Genomic DNA, 17810 nt, shown 5'->3' with positions numbered 1-17810 from the left:
CAGAGTTGGTCCTCCTGCCCGGGCTTGGGGGAAAGAGCAAAGACTTCCCCTTTAACTAGCCTTAAAAATGGCAACTAATTACAGGGCTATTTGCAAGAATCGTCACGCTTGCGGCAGGAGGAATTTCAGAAAAGGTGCTTTTTCTTGTTAAGGAATTTCTTTAAAGATTTCTAAGTATCCTCAACCATGGGGAAATGTTTTAATTTATTTCAGAAGTTACAGGATTGTTGAATATTTATGAAAGTATGGAAGAGAAGGGACCAAAGCACACTAGCTAGGCCCTTCTCGTGGTTTGCGCCAGCTCACAGCATGGCTGTAGCCACCCGAGCATGCACGTTCTCGGCAAGTCGAGTGGGGGCTGCGTCTGTCTGCTGGGAACTGGCAGCGGCGCAGAGGAAATATTAGTTCCCCTCACCTCCTTTTCTCCCCAGTAAGCACTGGGGGTGTGCGCTGGGGTAGACTTCCCGGCGCCCCGCACCAGAGCAGTCCCGGACACCGTGCGCTTGTAGTACCAGCTACTCGGGAGGCTGAGGCAGGAGGATCGCTTGAGCCCAGGAGTTCTGGGCTGCAGTGCTCTATGTCAATCGGGTGTCCGCACTAAGTTTGGCGTCAATATGGTGACCTCCCGGGAGCGGGGGGCCACCAGGTTGCCTAAGAAAAGGTGAACCGGCCTAGGTCGGAATTGGAGCAGGTCAAAAACTACAATTTAAATGCATTTGCCAGTAGAGAAAAAACTGTTTCTGAAAGTTGTGTATGTGTTCATAAATTTATCAATCTAAAGTATACTGTGAGGTAAAGTGTGTGACGTGTTAAAAATGTATTAAGAATCCTTTGTTTATGCCAGAGCTGTGACCTTTTATTATAAAAATAAAATATAGGTACACTATCTTCCTGGGGGAATTAGCCCTTCTCCACAGAAGAAAGATGTACCATTTTTTAACTTAGTACCTGTAAACCTGGATTTTCTCGGGGAAAACTGGCTAGTCTCCCGGAGAAAACGATTAGTTAATCGAATTTCATAGGGCCCTTGGCGTGTAACCATTTTTGGCTAAAACATATTTAAGCAGGCACCTCCCTCCCTCATCATCTTTGAAAATTCGAAACCTAGATACCACTTAGTCTTCAGAACAACTTGCTTCTTAAAACTCATTGCAGCTTTCAGAAACAGCAGGGGGTCTATCTTTCTAAACTAAGCAAATTGTTAAAGGATGTCCTGATCGCTAAGCCCTGAGCAAGGGACCCCCATTTACAGGAGATAATCCTCGAAGACTAAGTTCCCAATTAATTTGACGAACATATGTTCCCCATTATGCTCCTTTTGGAAGATTCAAATATATCCACATTTCTATTAATACTTACTCTGGTGCCCTACATGCATCTTCTTTAACAGGTATACCTTACAATCCAACCAGTTAGGCAATTGTAGAACGGGCTAATCATACTTTTAAAAGTCTTCTTAAAAAACAAAAGGGGCAGCCAGAAGTCCTCCCCCCAAAATTTGATTATGTTAGCCACATTTATGTATAATTTTCTAAGTTGTGATAAATCACTTCAAATTCCAATTGAAAAACATTTTCAGACAAAAAGAATCAATACCACCTTTCCCTCAAGCTTTACATAAAAATCCTTTAGGAGATAGCACTTGTCAAGAACCTGTGGACTTCTTAACTGGGGGAAGAGGGTATGCTGTTTTTCCATCCCTACAAGTCCTGTCTACCAGCCGACACCCACGGTGTCACACACAGGACTGGCCAACAGAGGAGGACGGGCCTCCCTGAATGGCAGGGGCTGAGGCTCAGAGGCCTCCTGTAGCAGGCAACCATCCCCTGACACCACGTAATGTTCCCATTGAATCAGCACTGGACTGGATTGGCGAATGCCAGGATACACTAGTGACTTGTCAGCACGTGACCTGTGACCCTGGATTCTCCAGACTGTGTGTCACATTGCTCCAATGAAACTCTAGCCAGCATACTTGGAGTGATATCCAGTATCGCCTAAAAGGGACTTTTTCTGCCAGCTTAAAAGGACAAGTTGATAAACTGCAGCTAGAATTGCATCAGCAGCTGCAGGACATTCAATGTTTAACCAAACAGGATGTTTTTAGATCCCTTAATGAAAATATTAGATGGCTGAACCCTAAAAACTGGTTTGAAGGACTGAATTTACAAGTTTGGGTTATGGCAGCCCTTGGGTACATCTTTGATTTAATCCTTATTTGTGCTTTTCAATGTATATGGAAGTTTTTTCGTAATCGCATTTGAAAACAGCAAATAGTAGGTTTCACAGGCTTAACCACCACAATTGATTTTAAAAACAAAAAAGGGGGAGATGCTGGGTAACACCCTGCCTGGTATCAGAAGCTGTTACCCCCACCTAGGCTAAGGCTGAGGGAATGACCTTGGACTGTAAGCCAACAAGGAAACAAAAGCTTATCTCCCGGGCAGGAGCACCTCTTCTGCTCCTTTTACTTCATCCATAACTGGCCCCCAATGCTTGGTCGGTTAGCCCATGACAGGTAAGATTCCCCAAGGGGGGAACAACCGAAGACAGGCACGATCACGTGGGAGGCCCCCAAGGAAGGGCTTTGGGGGCTACAGCAAAAGGCGGTGACGGACCCTCACCCCTCAGCTTTGACAAAGCCTGAGTCCTCATTGTCTGCAAGAAATCTCCTAATCTCTTGGCTGCCTTACTTCCCTTGCTCCACCTAAGCCTGAAACAATGACAGAGGGTGGTGCAGCCCTGTGCTGGAAAGGGCGGGTTCCCCGGGGTGATCAGGCCTAAGAAAGAATATGTAACATTCTGTGAAACCTGCTTTGTTTAGAATGCTCTCAATGAAATGATAAGGGTCCAAGCAAGAAGTTTGTTCCTCCAAGTTTTACAGCTCTTTAGCTATCTGACCCTGACTCAAAATAGGCCCTCAGACTTCCTTGTTATCTATTGTTTGATCCTTACTTCCTGGCAACGACTAATGAGCTTTACCTGAATTCTTATGCAAATGAACTGAATAAAAGCCTGGGCGGGAGCACGAGGCACTCTCTCCTAGGGAGGGTGGCCATGGCGCTCTCCACTAGAGAGAGTGGCTGTTCCTGTCCCTATTTCCCCACAGGACCTGGTTGTCTCTGTGTATGTTTTTCGACGAGCCTTCTGCAGCGTTCCGCGGTCACTGCAGGTCAGTGGACGCGACACTGTCAGTCATTTTAAATTTTCACATTTAAAATATATTTTTCACTATTATCCTAAGAAAGTAACAACCTGATTTTGGGAATTTCAGAACTTACAATTTTGGTCAAATATCAAAAATTTAATTCCTAGTTTCTTAATAACAATATTGACTTTTTTAGACTTAAAAACAAATTTTTAAATATACTACACTTTTGGAATGTCACGGCTGGTATTATTCTACCATGCAGTATACTGCATGCAGTATACTCTAGGTCAGCTTTTAAGTTCTTTCAGAATTTGACAATTTGTTAACTAAAAAGATAGTCTGGTTAAAAGAAAAATATTTAGAAACATTAGATTTAAAACATTCCTTTAACTCGTAATGGACCCATCTGTTGCCTCTAAATCAGTGATTTTCAACTTGGCTATATATTTAAATTCCCTGGGAAGTTTTAAAATGAGGATTATTTGAGCTCTAACAATGAAATCAGAACTTCTAATTTAAAAGCCAATGAAAGTAAACTGAAGCAAGTGATTCCTCTTCTTCTGAGAAATGCCTTGACATAAAGAAAGCTTTACATGTTAAACTAAAGCTATACTCTTCCATATCTAAACTCTACAATTACCCCTCTGCAATTAGTTTCTATTTGAATACCAGTAAGACCTCAATAGAAATCTTACAAACTCCCACAACACACCTGGTTCTGACTCTGGCTTTTGTACAGGTGGAAAAAACCTCAGATATGTCATCTTGGTACTGTACTTCAAAATTCTGGTCCGTCTCATCACGTGGGCAAAGGAAAGCTTCAAGTGCTCAGTGACATTCTTTAGTTGAAAGTATTTGGTATTGAAGAACAGGAGGGTGTTCAAGAGGACAATTGGCGAGTATGCGCCCAGCTGCTTGCACTCCCACAGATGCTCTTCTTCGATGCGGGAGAACATGTAACCTGGGCCAGAGGGGGTTGGGGACAGAAACAATATTAAGCTCTTGATAAATAAGACTAATTTCTCAAATTCTCAGACAAGATATGAAAAAGAGAGTGTTCCTCTCCTTCCCCCCTTCCTTATACAGAAAAACAGAAAAGGACCCGCAAAGAAAAGGTCAAATGATTCCACTGAGGCCGACTCTATGAGCGTTGTCCTGAAAGTGTTAATCTGTTGTTATTTGAGGCCAGGGGTTGGCAAACTTTTTCTGTAAAGAGCCAGATGGTAAATATTTTAAGCAGTGTGGTCCATATAGGCCCCAAACAACTTTGTTATTATAGAAGTTAAGGAGATATAGACAATAGACAAGTAGATATGGCTATAATATGCCAATAAAGTTTACTGACACTAAAGTTTTATAGACACTAACTTGAATTTCATATAATTTCCACTGCCACAGAATATTATTCTTCTTTAGATTTCTTTCCCCCCAAATTTAAAACCATTTTAGATCACAGACTATATACAGAAACAGACTTGTGTATAGGTCACAGTTTGCAGACTCCTATTCGAGATCAATACACTTACTGTTAACCACTTCAGTTTTATTTAGCTAAGATCATTATAAGGAAGACAGTGCCCTACTTCCTTCCCACTTCCTCTTAATTTGAATTTATCTTGAATTATAAATTCATGATGACTTACTTATCTGGGATTTTTCTTGAAAAGCAGAAAAAGTTGCGCTGAATCATTAAAACAAGTATACCTTTAAATGCACCTTCCCCAAAATACCCCTGAAGTTCAGTTCTTTCCTCATGCTCTCGCTCCACAATCCTTTTGTTGCTGACTCTGCATTCTATTTTTAGGCAATTCATATTCATAAGCATGAACTTATTACTTGCATATCCATGCCCCTAGCCTCCTCTTTGATTGCTAAATGCACCAAAACACCAGGCTGCTCAGAACGCTTCAAAAGTGCTCTGCAGCACAACAGAAGGGGCCACAAATTCCAGAGCATCACATTCAACCTCTCCATTCACAATCAAAGAGCTTAAGACCAGGAGTGAATTAGGGATTTGTCCAATGATGTATGATCAAAGACAACTTGGAGATGTAGATTTAACTCTCTACAACCAGACCAGGGTACTTTTTAGAAGTAGAGTATGTGGCAGTTACTATGTACAGTGTACAACTTTACCAACATTACCAGAATAAGAAGAGTTTCTAAAGAAGTAAATGGAACATCCAGTAGTTTTTTATTTTCAACAGTTAGTATGTATACACACATTGTTTGGAAATTACAGTTTTACTAAAATAATAATAAACCGAAGAATTTCTCCTCAGAAGTCCAAATACATTTTGAATCAGGACAGAAATAAAAATAAACATATTATAGAAAGATAATCTTACAACTTAAGCAATTAAAGAAGACATACATGAACAGAATCAAAGTAAAAAATAATCATCCTACCATTAGGAAGTATTGTAGGTTCCCATATTTTCAAGAGTTTGGTAAGTTCAATCATAAACCTGGAATAGGGCTCCGTAAAAATGTTATCTATTCTACCATTTTCAAACAGGTACTGCAAGAGAAAAAATGAAAACACATGTTGATACAAAGAAAACATAGCTTTTTAAAGATCATTTTAAGTGAAACTTATATAATGTTATTAACCAATGTCACACCAATAAAGTTATTTAATTTAAAAAATTTTAAAAACTCTTTTAAGGAATTATCCTTAATTTTTACCCTTATAATATTGTGAACCATTTTAAAGATACATGTTAAAATACCAGGATTCAAGCCAAAGGTGCCTTTCACAAGGACTGACATCATCTTAAGCACTGAGCTTGCAAGGTAAATTTTCTGTATCCTTTGTAAAACATGGATAACAGAAAATTTACAATAAGTACCTTTACTAAGTTCATGAATATTATATAAGAAAAAGTGGTCCTAAATTGTTATTTCCCAAATCATTTTTCCAATTCACAGTAAGTATCGGAAAATGTACTCCCAGAAGTTTTTCAGCCTAATTAGAAGACAATTTCCTGAAATGATACAGTTAGCTGGTGTCAAGTGATGTGAGGATGCCCAAATTCAAAAACTATTTGGAGCCTTCTAATCACAGCTCCCAACTCTCTACCCCAGAACACAGCCTTCAAAAAGTTCAATTCTAATTGTAGGATATAAAACAATGCTAATTATAACCATCAAGAGCTGTATCACATGATGGGAAACAAGTAACAAGCTTGGATAAAGTACTGTTAAAAAAACATTTTGAGGGTGTAGGTCTGGGCAGATAAAATCACTCAGGGAAATATGATGAAAATTTATAGAGCAACACCAGGTAGCATATAATTAGATTCTAAAACTCTTTTGGTGAGCCCTGGCTGGTGTGGCTCAGTAGACTGAGTGCCCGCCTACAAACCAAAAGAGTCACTGGTTTGATTCACAGTCAGGGCACATGCCTGGGTTTTTGGCCAGGTCCCCAGTGGGGGTGCACAAGAGGCAACCATACGCTGATGTTTCTCTCCCTCTCTTCTTCTCTCTCTAAAAATAAGTAAGTAAAATATATTTTTTAAAGATTTTATTTATTTATTTTTAGAGAGGGAAGGGAGGGAGAGAGAGAGAAACATCAATGTGCAGCCTCTGGGGGTCATGGCCTGCAACCCAGACATGTACCCTGGCTGGGAATCGAACCTGGGACACTCTGGTTCCCAGCCCGTGCTCAATCCACTGAGCTACGCCAGCCAGGGCTAATATTTTTAAAAATTTAAAAAAATAAAATAAACATATTTTGGTGTTTTCAAAATTTGGCATTTTAAATTCATTTTTCTACAGCTATCTTGGTTTCCTGCTTTTCTATCAATGTATGACTAGGAAAAAACTTATTTCTATTTAAATTTATTCTAGCTAATAAAAATTAAACACCATTTCAATGTGCATTCTTACAGGTCTCTTCAAAGGCAACTGATAACTGTATGGCCAGATTATAGCTTTGTTACTAGAAGTGTTCTTCTTTTAATAAAGTTATTTTCCCATCTTAAAAATATATCCTCATTGCCCTGGCTGGTGTGGCTCAGTGGACTGAGTGCTGGTCTGTGAACCAAAGGGTCACCAGTTTGATTTCCAGTCAGGTCACATGCCTGGGTTGCAGGCCAGGTCCCCAGTAGGGGGTGCGCAACCACACATCGACGTTTCTCTCCCTCTCTTTCCCCTCCCCTCCTCTCTATAAATAAATAAATAAATAAATAAAAATATATCCTCATTGTAAAAGAAGTTTCAAATACAAGAAAAAGGCATACTCAAACTGACTATACAAAGACTATTATCATTCAGGAGCATTTTAACCTTTTAAAAAATTTTCCTGTTTAAATACACAGAGTTGAATTTTATATATTTACTCAAATATATAAATGCATATAAAATACATGCTTTTTGTCTTTTTTTTAATCACTTCCCTCTTAGAACAGGAACAAGATAAAAACATCTATTCTTGCTACTTCTATTCAACTCTGTACTGGAAATTCTAGCCAAAATGATCAAGCAAGAAAAAGTAAACATTCAAATAGGAAAGGAAGAAGTAAAATTATCTGTTTGCAGATGACAAGATCAAAAAAACAGTTATTAGAGTTCATAAGTAAACTCAGTACACATGCAGGATACAAGCAACATGAAAATAAGTTGCAATGAACAATCTAAAAAGGAAATTAAGAAAAACAATTCCATTTACAATAGTATCAGAAAAAATAAAAATTTAAGAATAAATTTATCCAAGGAGGTACATGACTTACACACTTCAAACTACAAAAGAAATGCTAAAGAAATTAAAGAAGAGCTAAGAAAACATCTTGTATTAATGGAGCTGAAGGCAATGTTGTTTAAATGGTAATATTCGCCAAAACAATCTACAAATTCAATGCAACCTTATCAAGATTCCAATGGCTCTTTTTCTCCCTTTCCTTCCCTTCCCCTTTCCCCCTTTCCCCCTTCTCCCTTCCCTTCCCTTCTCTCCCTCCCTTTCTCTCTCTCTCTCTTTTTTTTTTTTTTTTCAGAAATGGAAAAGCTAATTCTAAAATTCATATGGAATTGCAAGGAACCTCGAAGAGTCAAAAGAATTGTGAGGAATGACACTTCCTGATTTCAAAGTTTACTAACAAAGTTACAGTAATCAAAACAGTGTGTACTAACTGAGAGTCCAAAATAAACACACACATATTTAGCCAAATGGTTTTCAACAAAGATATCACAACCATTCAATGGAGGAAGAATTTTCTTCAACAAATGGTACTGGGAGAGGTAGATATCCACGTATCCCTAACCCAAACATGATATAAAAATGAATTAAAACAGAAAAGACAGGGGTAAATCTTCATGAACTGGAATTTGGTAATATATTATCGTAACACCAAAAGCACAAGTAACAACAGACAAACTGAAATTCACTAAAATTCATTCATTCATTTTAATTCATTCATTAAAAATGTTTATGTATCAAAGTATACTATCAAGAGAGTGAAAAAGAAAATCCAGAGTGGGATGGTAGAAAATATTTGCAAACTGCATATCTGATAAGAGTTTAATACATAAAATACATATAGAAATCTTATAATTCAACAAAAAAGGCAACCCAATTTAAAAAATGGCAAAGGACCTAGACATTTTTCCAAAGATACACAAATAGCCAACACGTACATGAAAAGATGCTTGATGTTATTAGTCATTAAGGAAATTCAAATTAATACCACCATAAAATGCTACCTCATATTCACCAGAGGGGAATTTAAAAACAAAAACCAAAATTAAGTGTTGGCAAGGAAGTACAGATAATGGAGCCCTCAAACATTGCTGTTGGGAACATAAACTGGTGCAGCTGTTGCGGAAAAGGCTGGTGGTTTCTCAACAAGTTAATCATAGAGTTACCAAATGACCATGCAATTCCACTCCTACGTATATACCCCAAAGAACTGAAAACAAATGTTTAAAGAAAAACTTGCACACAAATGACCATAGATAGTAGCACTCACTATTAGTAACAGCCAAAAGGTGGAAACAACTCAAATGTCCATCAGCAGATGAATGAATAAGCAAAGTGTGGAATACCTAACAATGGAGTGCTATTGGGCCGTAAAAAGGAATGAAGTAGTGTTTCATTCTATGACACTGATATACCTTGAAAACACTAGGTGAACGAAACCAGACACAAAATGCCACATACTGTATAATTCTATAAAATTCTACTTATATAAAATACCAGAATAGGTAAAACCATGAAGACAAAGTAGATTTATGATTGTCAGAGCAGGATGGAAAGGGTAATGAGAAGTAACTGCTTAATTGGTAGGGGGTTTCCATATCGGGTGATAAAGTTCTAGAACTAGATAGTAGTGATGGTTACACATCATGAATGTACTTAATGCTACTGAATTGTACATTTTGTTATGTGTATTTTCCCATAATATAAATATGGCACTACACTTACAATTTTGCTTTTAATTTTTAAAATGTATGTCTCCAAGAGTTTTTCACGTCAATATGTGTAGAAGCAATTCAGTCCTTTTTTTGAATAGTGTATGGTATGCAATAGTATAAATATATTATTGATTGAAACACCATTCTTTTGATGAACACCCAGGGGGTTTCCTTTTCTTTTTTTTGCTGTTAAAAATATTACAATGAAAATATTAATATATATTTTTCCATGGCCAAGATGGAGGCGTAGGTAGACACACTGTGCCTCCTCGCACAACCAAAATAAGGTCAGCAACAATTTAGAAACAAGTTAACAACCAGATCTGACAGAAAACTGAACGGTATGGAAGTCAGGCAACCAAGGAGTTAAAATATACACATTCATCCAGACCAGTAGAAGGGACAGAGTCAGGCAGCCAGGCGGAGAGGGGTCTCGGTACAAAAAGCAGTGGCACCAGACATGTAACACATGCCAGGCACGTCAGGCACCCCGAGCGCAAGACTGCGGGCGGATCCTGGGCACACAGGTGGCTGGCAGACCTGGTGAGGTGGTGACTGTGAAGCAAGGCACTGCGTGCAAGGCTCCTGGCTGTCTGGGCCACATCTGAGTGCAGATAAACCAGGCAAAATTGGGCAGTGAGACAGACCGCGCAACCCAGGGTCCCAGCTCGGGGAAACAGAACCTCGGGACACTGAAAACACCTGTGGGGGTTGAGGTGCAGGGAGAGACTCCCAGCCTCATAGGAGAGTGTGTTGGAGAGACTCATGGGGTCCTAAAATGTACGCAAGCCCACCCACATGGAAATTAGCACCAGAAATGCCCAGTGTGCTTGGGGGAAACAGCAGAAGGGACTGAAATCCCATGGAGAGAGGACCAAAGCGTCATTGTTTCCTCTGACATCGCCCCCACATTCAACATCACAACCCAGCAACTGGATTGCCCGGCCCTGGTGAACACCTAAGGCTCCGCCCCTTTCTACGAAACAGGTGCGACCAGACTCCCCGCCCCCCCCCCCAAATGGCTCAAACAGAAGTACAAATCAAAGCGCCAGAGCCGATACTTTCAAGCTACCAAGAGATAGCCAACCTATCAGATGCACAGTACAAACCACTGGTGATCAGGATGCTCACAGAATTGGTTGAATTTGATCGCAAATTCAATGAAAAACTGAAGGCTACGCTAAGTGAAATGAAGGAAAATGCACAGGGAACCAATAGTGATGGGAAGGAAACTGGGACTCAAATCAATGGGGTGAAACAGAAGGAAGAAACAAACAACCAAACAGAAAAGAATGAAGAAACAAGAATTCAAAAAAATGAGGAGAAGCTTAGGAACTTCCAGGACATCTTTTAAACATTCCAACATCTGAATTATAGGGGTACCAGAAGGGGAACAGGAAGAGCAACAAGTGGAAAAGTTATTTGAACAAATAATAAAGGAGAACTCCCCAAAGCTGGCAAAGGAAATAGACTTCCAGGAAGTCCAGGAAGCTCAGAGACTCCCAAACAAGTTGGACCCAAGGAGGAACACACGAAGGCGTATCATAATTACATTAGACAAGGTAAAAATGAAGGAGAGAATCCTAGAAGCAGCAAGAGATTAGAGGACAGTTACCTACAAAGGAGTTTCCATCAGACTGTCAGCTGATTTCTCAAAAGTGACCTTGCAGGCAACGGGCTGGAAAGAAGTATTCAAAGTCATGAAAGGCAAGGACCTACATCCAAATTGCTCTATCCAGCAAAGCTTTCATTTAGAATGGAAGGGCAGATAAAGTGCTTCTCAGATAAGGTCAAGTTAAAGGAGTTCACCATCACCAAGCCCTTATTTTATAAAATGTTAAAGGGACTTATCGAAAAGAAGATAAAAAACATGTATAATAAAATGACAGCAAACTCACAACTATTAACAACCACACTTCAAACAAAAACAAACTAAGCAAACAATGAGAACAGGAACAGAACTAAATGGAGAACTAAATGTGATCTCCACAGAAATGGAGATCACATGGAGGGTTAGCAACAGGGGAGTGGGAGGAGGAGAGAGGGGGAAATGGTACAGAGAGTAAGGAGCATAGATGGTAGATAGAAATAGACAGGGGAGAGCAAGAATAGTATGGGAAATGTAGAAGCTAAGGAATTTATAACACATGGACATGAACTAAAGGTGGGAATGTGGGTGGAGGAGGGTGTGCAGGGTAGAGGGGAATGAAAGGGGGGAAATGGGACAACTGTAATAGCACAATCAATAAAATATATTAAAAAAGAAAATATTAGTACATGTATGTATATGCCTTTCTTTGGGGAGAGATAATGATCAATGGTTCTGCTAGACTGAAGAATATATACATTTAAAGATTTAATAGCCACTGTTAACTTGTCTTCTGAAAAGGGCCTCCACCAGTGCACATATCTTCACTAATACTTAGTATTATCAAATTTCTCAACCTTTCAAATTTTTAGTCCATCTGAGAGATGAAAAATTTCCCTGATCACAGCTGAGCACCTTTTTATATTAGAGAAGCAGTCCAACACAGTGTTTATAAGCACAGACCCTGAAGTTAAACTACCTGGTTTCACAGCTTGGCCCCATCATTTACTAACTTTGAGACTTTAGGCAAGTTATTTAACTCACTGTGCCTCAAGTTCCTCAGCAAAAATTAGTGATAACAGTTCTTAAATTTCACAGGGCCACATTAAAAATTAAGTGACTTAATATATGAACTAGGCTTATATTAATACATAGCATACATAGTAAATGACTGTTAACTGTGGTACATTCTGTGTATTAGCAATCTGCTGATTTTCTTCTGTTACTTGCCTACTTGTTTCTTTTCCCAATTATCCCCCTCCCAACTAATGTCAACAGTGGTGATCCTGGTGTTAATATTATAGCTGTTTAGTTTTTCTTTGCATTCATATTTTCGAAGTTCTCTATAATAGCGTAATTATTTTTATAATCAAAATAAAAAGAGGAAGCATATTTGAGATGTCAACATAAGTAACCTTTTAAAATTCCTTACAGTTAGGGAAGTTTGTTTCTTGTCAAAATAAATAAAAGGTTCATAACAGTTATTTCCTATGACAATCTTCTGAAAAATTTGTGAACTTTCCACCTTTTTTTAGTAGTGTTATATGAAGTCATTTATTATCAACAAATAACAGCATAAATTTACTAGAAAAACCTTTCAATGGTTTATAATTTGCCTCATAAATTATTTTATATGTGAAATGTAAAGTACTCAAATGTTTTTTATTGAAATCATGACAATGACAACATATGTTCTGATTACATGCAAATTATTAGAATATTAGTAACTGTCCCAAAACATGTTATTCAGAATTTCTACCTTAGCAAAATGTATGGATGGCATACACTCCATCCTCAATAGAATTTATTGAGGAGTATATAAAAGTCTTCTCATATGGTAATTTTTTAGTAGGTTTTTTTTTTTAGATTTTATGTATTTATTTTTAGAAAGAGGGGAAGGGAGGGAGAAAGATAAGCAGAGAAACATGGATGTCAGTTGCCTTTTGCATACTCCCAACTGCAGACCCGGACTGCAACCCAGACATGTGCCCTGACTGGGAATCGAACATACAACCTTTGAGTTCACAGGCTGGTGCTCTATCCACTGAGCCACACCAGCCAGGGCTTATACTGTAATTTTAAAAATATCATTTGCAGTGTAGAAACTATCAAAATACAGTGACAAAGGTGCCATTTCACTTCTGTGGAAAAATAAATGCTGCATGTTGCATGCATAACTAGCTTATCAGAATATTATTTATCGAAATATATTTATACCATGTACAAAAATAAAATTCAGATGTATTAAAGATGTCAATCTAAACAAAAACCGAGTATTTTAGACAGAAATTTATGAGAATTTATATTTAAATATTTAAGTAGAAAGACCATCCTAAGCACCAAGGAAAACCCAGGAACTATAAAGAGAAATTGGACTATGTAAAAAGGAAATCTTCTCATGTGGCCAAAGAACATAAACAAAAAATTAAAGAAAAAATATACTATGAAAATTTATTTCAAATACTTATATTCAAGTTGATATCCCTAATATAAAAGAGAATCTACAGAAAGAATTCAAATGACCAACAACATAAAAAGATATTCTACTTTATAAAAGTTAGAAAAATAAAAATTAGAATCATTTTTTTAAACTCAGAATAATAAAATATTAAAAAGAGGAGTAGCCAAAGAGGATTCAAGAAACAGGCACTCAGCCCTGGCTGGTGTGGCTGAGTGGACTGAGTACCGGCCTGCGAACCAAAGGGTCACCGGTTGGATTCCCAGTCAGGGCATGTGCCTGGGTTACAGGCTGGGTTCCCAGTTGGGGGTGCACAAGAGGCATCCACGCACTGATGTTTCTCTCCCTCTTTTTCTCCCTCCTTTCCCTAAAAATAAATAAAATCTTTAAAAAGAGAAAGAAACAGGCACTCAGACCCACTGCTAGCAAAAGTGTAAATTACTATGCCTATTTGTGGGGACAGAGCTAACACTGTCTTAAAGCTAATCCACCATCTTAATATCTGGGTGAATGGGAACCTCTGACTTCCTCCCTTTCTCTAGGGTGAGCCCTAGGATATGTACACAAAGCTCTGACCAATCACAGGATTTCTGTTAGTTCTGTCTTGGGTGAGTTGTCCTCAATGATACCTATCTCTTAACTCACTCTGGCACCAGAGCCTTCTGGCACCTGATGCACCTGATCCCTTTGATCACCCAAACATCCTTATGGTTTTAGGAGATACAAGCACATGTTCTGGTGAAAGGTGGGGAGTGGAAGGCGCAGGGATCCACTGTGTCTTGCTGCTACCTGAGGCTGCATTTCTGTATGTAAGCTCCCTATTAAACTCATTCAATGGACAAGATGGATGCTGTCTGCCTCATTCTTTGACCTCTCAGTTCCTTCTGTGTCTGGGGGCCACTTTGCATATATGGCCCTTTCAGAGTGCACCAGTCTGAAAATATAAAATATCTTAAAACTGGAAAAATACTTCTATGCTTTAACCCAGAAATAAAAGTACCAATTTATTAGGTACACAAACAAAATATTTACTGAAGCATTGTTCATAACAGTAAGGGGGAAGAAGACAACCTGAATATACAAAAGAGGAAAGGCTGAATAACTGGTATATTCACACTTTGCAGTATCATGCCGCTTTCCTTTTTAAAGAAAAAGGTTTGATTTTGTATTCATCTGGAGAGACACAGACAGATCGAGAAAGGTAAGCTGCAAAAAATATGTATGTTATGGGTCCCACTTTGCTAAAACAGAAACTAATACAGCACAGAAGGTAGAGAAGGACACTTATGTTGCAACCCTGGTATCCTTGGGGACTGGGAACAAAGGGAGAGAAAATTTTCTTCATATGTCTTCACTCACTGTTTTAACAGTTACAATGAGCGTACTTTACTTAATGTAATTAAAAAACAAAACTTTAGGAATTGATGTTTAAAATAAAATAACACTCCCACCCCATACAAGTGGAGGAAAATTTGGCAAATGAAAAGATCAACAACACCCAAAGTTCTACCACGTCCAAAAGATAACCATTATAAACATTTTTGATGCATTTTATTTTCTTGTCTTTATTGAACTAGTTTTAAAAACACTATTATGTTAATACATAGCGACACACAAAATATATATTGTGTACTCTTGTTCATTTTAATGCTTTATTATTAATATATTTACATTACTAGAAGTTACTTTGTAAAAAATTTTTATTGGCTACATAACATACAATTTTATAAATATACTGTTATTTACTTAACTATTACACTTTGGTGGACACTGAAGTTATTTCTAATTTTGTGAAACAATGTCAGAGTATTATTTGACAGACTCCCAAAAGTGAATTACTGGCAAAAAGAGTATGAACATTCAAATATATTCCTGAAACACAGGCTCAAAACTGCTTTAGAGAAAGTAGGTACTAATTACCAACAGCTATGAAGGTAAGAGAAGTTGTATCAACAATGAAAGTTATAATTTCTTGATTTTTGCTAATGTGATAGACAAATAATAGTAAAGCTATTATTTTAATTAGCATTTTAAAAATTTAAATGAGACTACATGATTTCTATAAATATATACATTGATATACACAGTCTCCTGTGTCACTTCTTTTGTGAATTCTATGTCTTTTTTGTCCATCTAACATTAAAATGCACTGTTATCAATTTGTGTTATTCTGCTAACACTCTCAATTGAGTTTACAAAAGGCTATATGACCAAGATTTTAAAATCAAGGTAAGTGGTTCATTAATAAGAGAGCATAAGAAATTATCAGGGAAATTATTTCCTGATTATCAGGAAATAATCAGGATACATTGCCAAGTATTATGATTATCTAACCACCATGCTGTACATCTGAAACAAATACAAAAATAATATTAAATACAAGCTGTAGTTGGAAATATTTTCTTAAACGTTAAAAAAAGAAGAAGAAAGTGTAGGAACAATACCAAACAACCAATAGACACGATAATCTTCCACCTTTACAAGTTCAATCAGAATTATTAAAAGTGCAGTATTTTATAACAATTATCAAATTTGATACCTGCTGAATTCCAAGGCACAAGTATAAGATACTGTCTGGATCATATTTTTCACCATTTGGTCTCCGCACCTCTTGGATAAATTGGCATAAGCCCAAACTCAACTCGGCAAAAGTGCAGGACAGAATATCTTCCTTCAGCTTTATAGAGCGGACTGTGGAAAGGTAGAAAACATCTGAAATATTAAGTTATAAGATATGGAGTAATGTCTACTTTATTCCCTGAATAAACACTGACTGCTGTGCCCCAGACATTGTGGAATACACTGGTAATAAATGAATTAAAGGCAGATCCTGATCTCAAGGTTTTTTTAGTTAAAGAAGTAGACAATGCAGTACCTATGGTGTAACAGGTGTTATGACAGAGGTTTGTTAAAACAAGATTCTATGAAAGCAAATGACGGACACCTAATAAACAGAGAAGTGTCAGGTTAGATTCTGGTGGATAAGAACTAATGCTAGACCTTGAAAGAAGAGTTAAACAGGTAAATAAAGAATTTGAGCCACTTGTATAAAAAAATCCCTTATATTAGCATAATAAACTCATGATCAGAAGATACCTTAATTTATAACAAATCTTTAAAATTGGTAGTATATCAATTTTTCTTTTTAAAATAAGACTTAAACTTCTAAATAACTTTAAATATTCAATTTACAATTTGAAACTGACAATGATATTACCAGTGACACAAGGAGAAAAATGAGTTTTACCTCTACAGCCTGGCTCTGAGGATTCTTGGGACAGTGCATGGTCTTGAGCACTTCCTAAGGAGTCAGAACATGGACTAGATGAGGCATGTTCAATTCCTTATGGGGAAAAAATAAGAAGTTTCAGTAAAAATGGTGAAAAATTGCCCTGGCTGGGCAGATCACTTGGTTAGAGCATCAGCTTGATACAACAAGGTTGCAGGTTTGATCCCCAATCAGGGCACATACAAGAAGCAACCAAAGAACACATAGGTAAGTGGAAAAACAGACAGATGTTTCTCTCTCTTTCCCCCTCCTTGCTCTTTAAAAATCAATACATAAAAATTTAAAAAATCGCAAAAAAAAAACAGGTAAAGCAAAAATCAAAGTTTTAGAAGATTTCTGACTTAGTATTTATCCTTTTCAAGTAGATTCATAACCTTATATGTTTATATTCCCCTTATCCCGCACGTCAAAACACAAATTCATGCTGTGTATTTACCACCACATTTCAGATCCACTTGTTCTTCCTTGGCATTTTTCCACTGAACCCAGTTCTTCCAGGCATTTACCCCATACATGTATTTCAGTGTCATTCCAGACACTGAGCACCCTTGAAAGGCTCCTTGAATAAGACTCCTGGGCTCCACAGCAACTATAGACTTCTTTCGTCCCTGTTATAATTCCAAAAATACAGGATATAAAGTTTAGTTTGGGATCTTTAAGAATCAGGGTTCTCAAAGCTAGAAAGGGCATAAACTTACAGAGTAGGAAAGTTAGTATTAGAGCTGAAAGATTCAGAGTTCTTAGAGCTGAAAAGACCTTTAGAGATTATTAAATCCAATCCATACAAGAGAAGAAAAAAAGAAAGCTGAAATGTAAGAGATCATATGTGATAATTACTAGTATTTGAGTATTTACTATGATCCAGTATCTGGACTCACCCAATGAGGTATGCATAACAGTTATTATGACTCAG

The 17810-nt window shown here is 37.6% G+C and overlaps 1 protein-coding gene across 5 annotated transcripts in view; it reads right to left on the bottom strand.

Annotated features, from left to right (window-relative positions):
- ZMYM4 (zinc finger MYM-type containing 4) overlaps positions 1–17810 on the bottom strand; it is a 142067-nt gene that overhangs the window by 7095 nt on the left and 117162 nt on the right. For all 5 annotated transcript variants that reach the window (XM_028512785.2, XM_036025763.1, XM_036025762.1 and 2 more), the window contains 5 exons: positions 17334–17505; positions 16856–16951; positions 16148–16299; positions 5561–5672; positions 3864–4112 (listed from right to left, as the gene is read on the bottom strand). In XM_028512785.2, coding sequence (XP_028368586.1) covers positions 3864–4112; positions 5561–5672; positions 16148–16299; positions 16856–16951; positions 17334–17505 — 781 coding nt within the window. The remainder of the gene's footprint in view (positions 1–3863; positions 4113–5560; positions 5673–16147; positions 16300–16855; positions 16952–17333; positions 17506–17810) is intronic.

This window comes from Phyllostomus discolor, chromosome 5 (assembly GCF_004126475.2).
Source record: "Phyllostomus discolor isolate MPI-MPIP mPhyDis1 chromosome 5, mPhyDis1.pri.v3, whole genome shotgun sequence".
Lineage (NCBI taxonomy): Eukaryota > Metazoa > Chordata > Mammalia > Chiroptera > Phyllostomidae > Phyllostomus > Phyllostomus discolor.
This window is presented reverse-complemented; position numbering and strand designations above follow the sequence as displayed.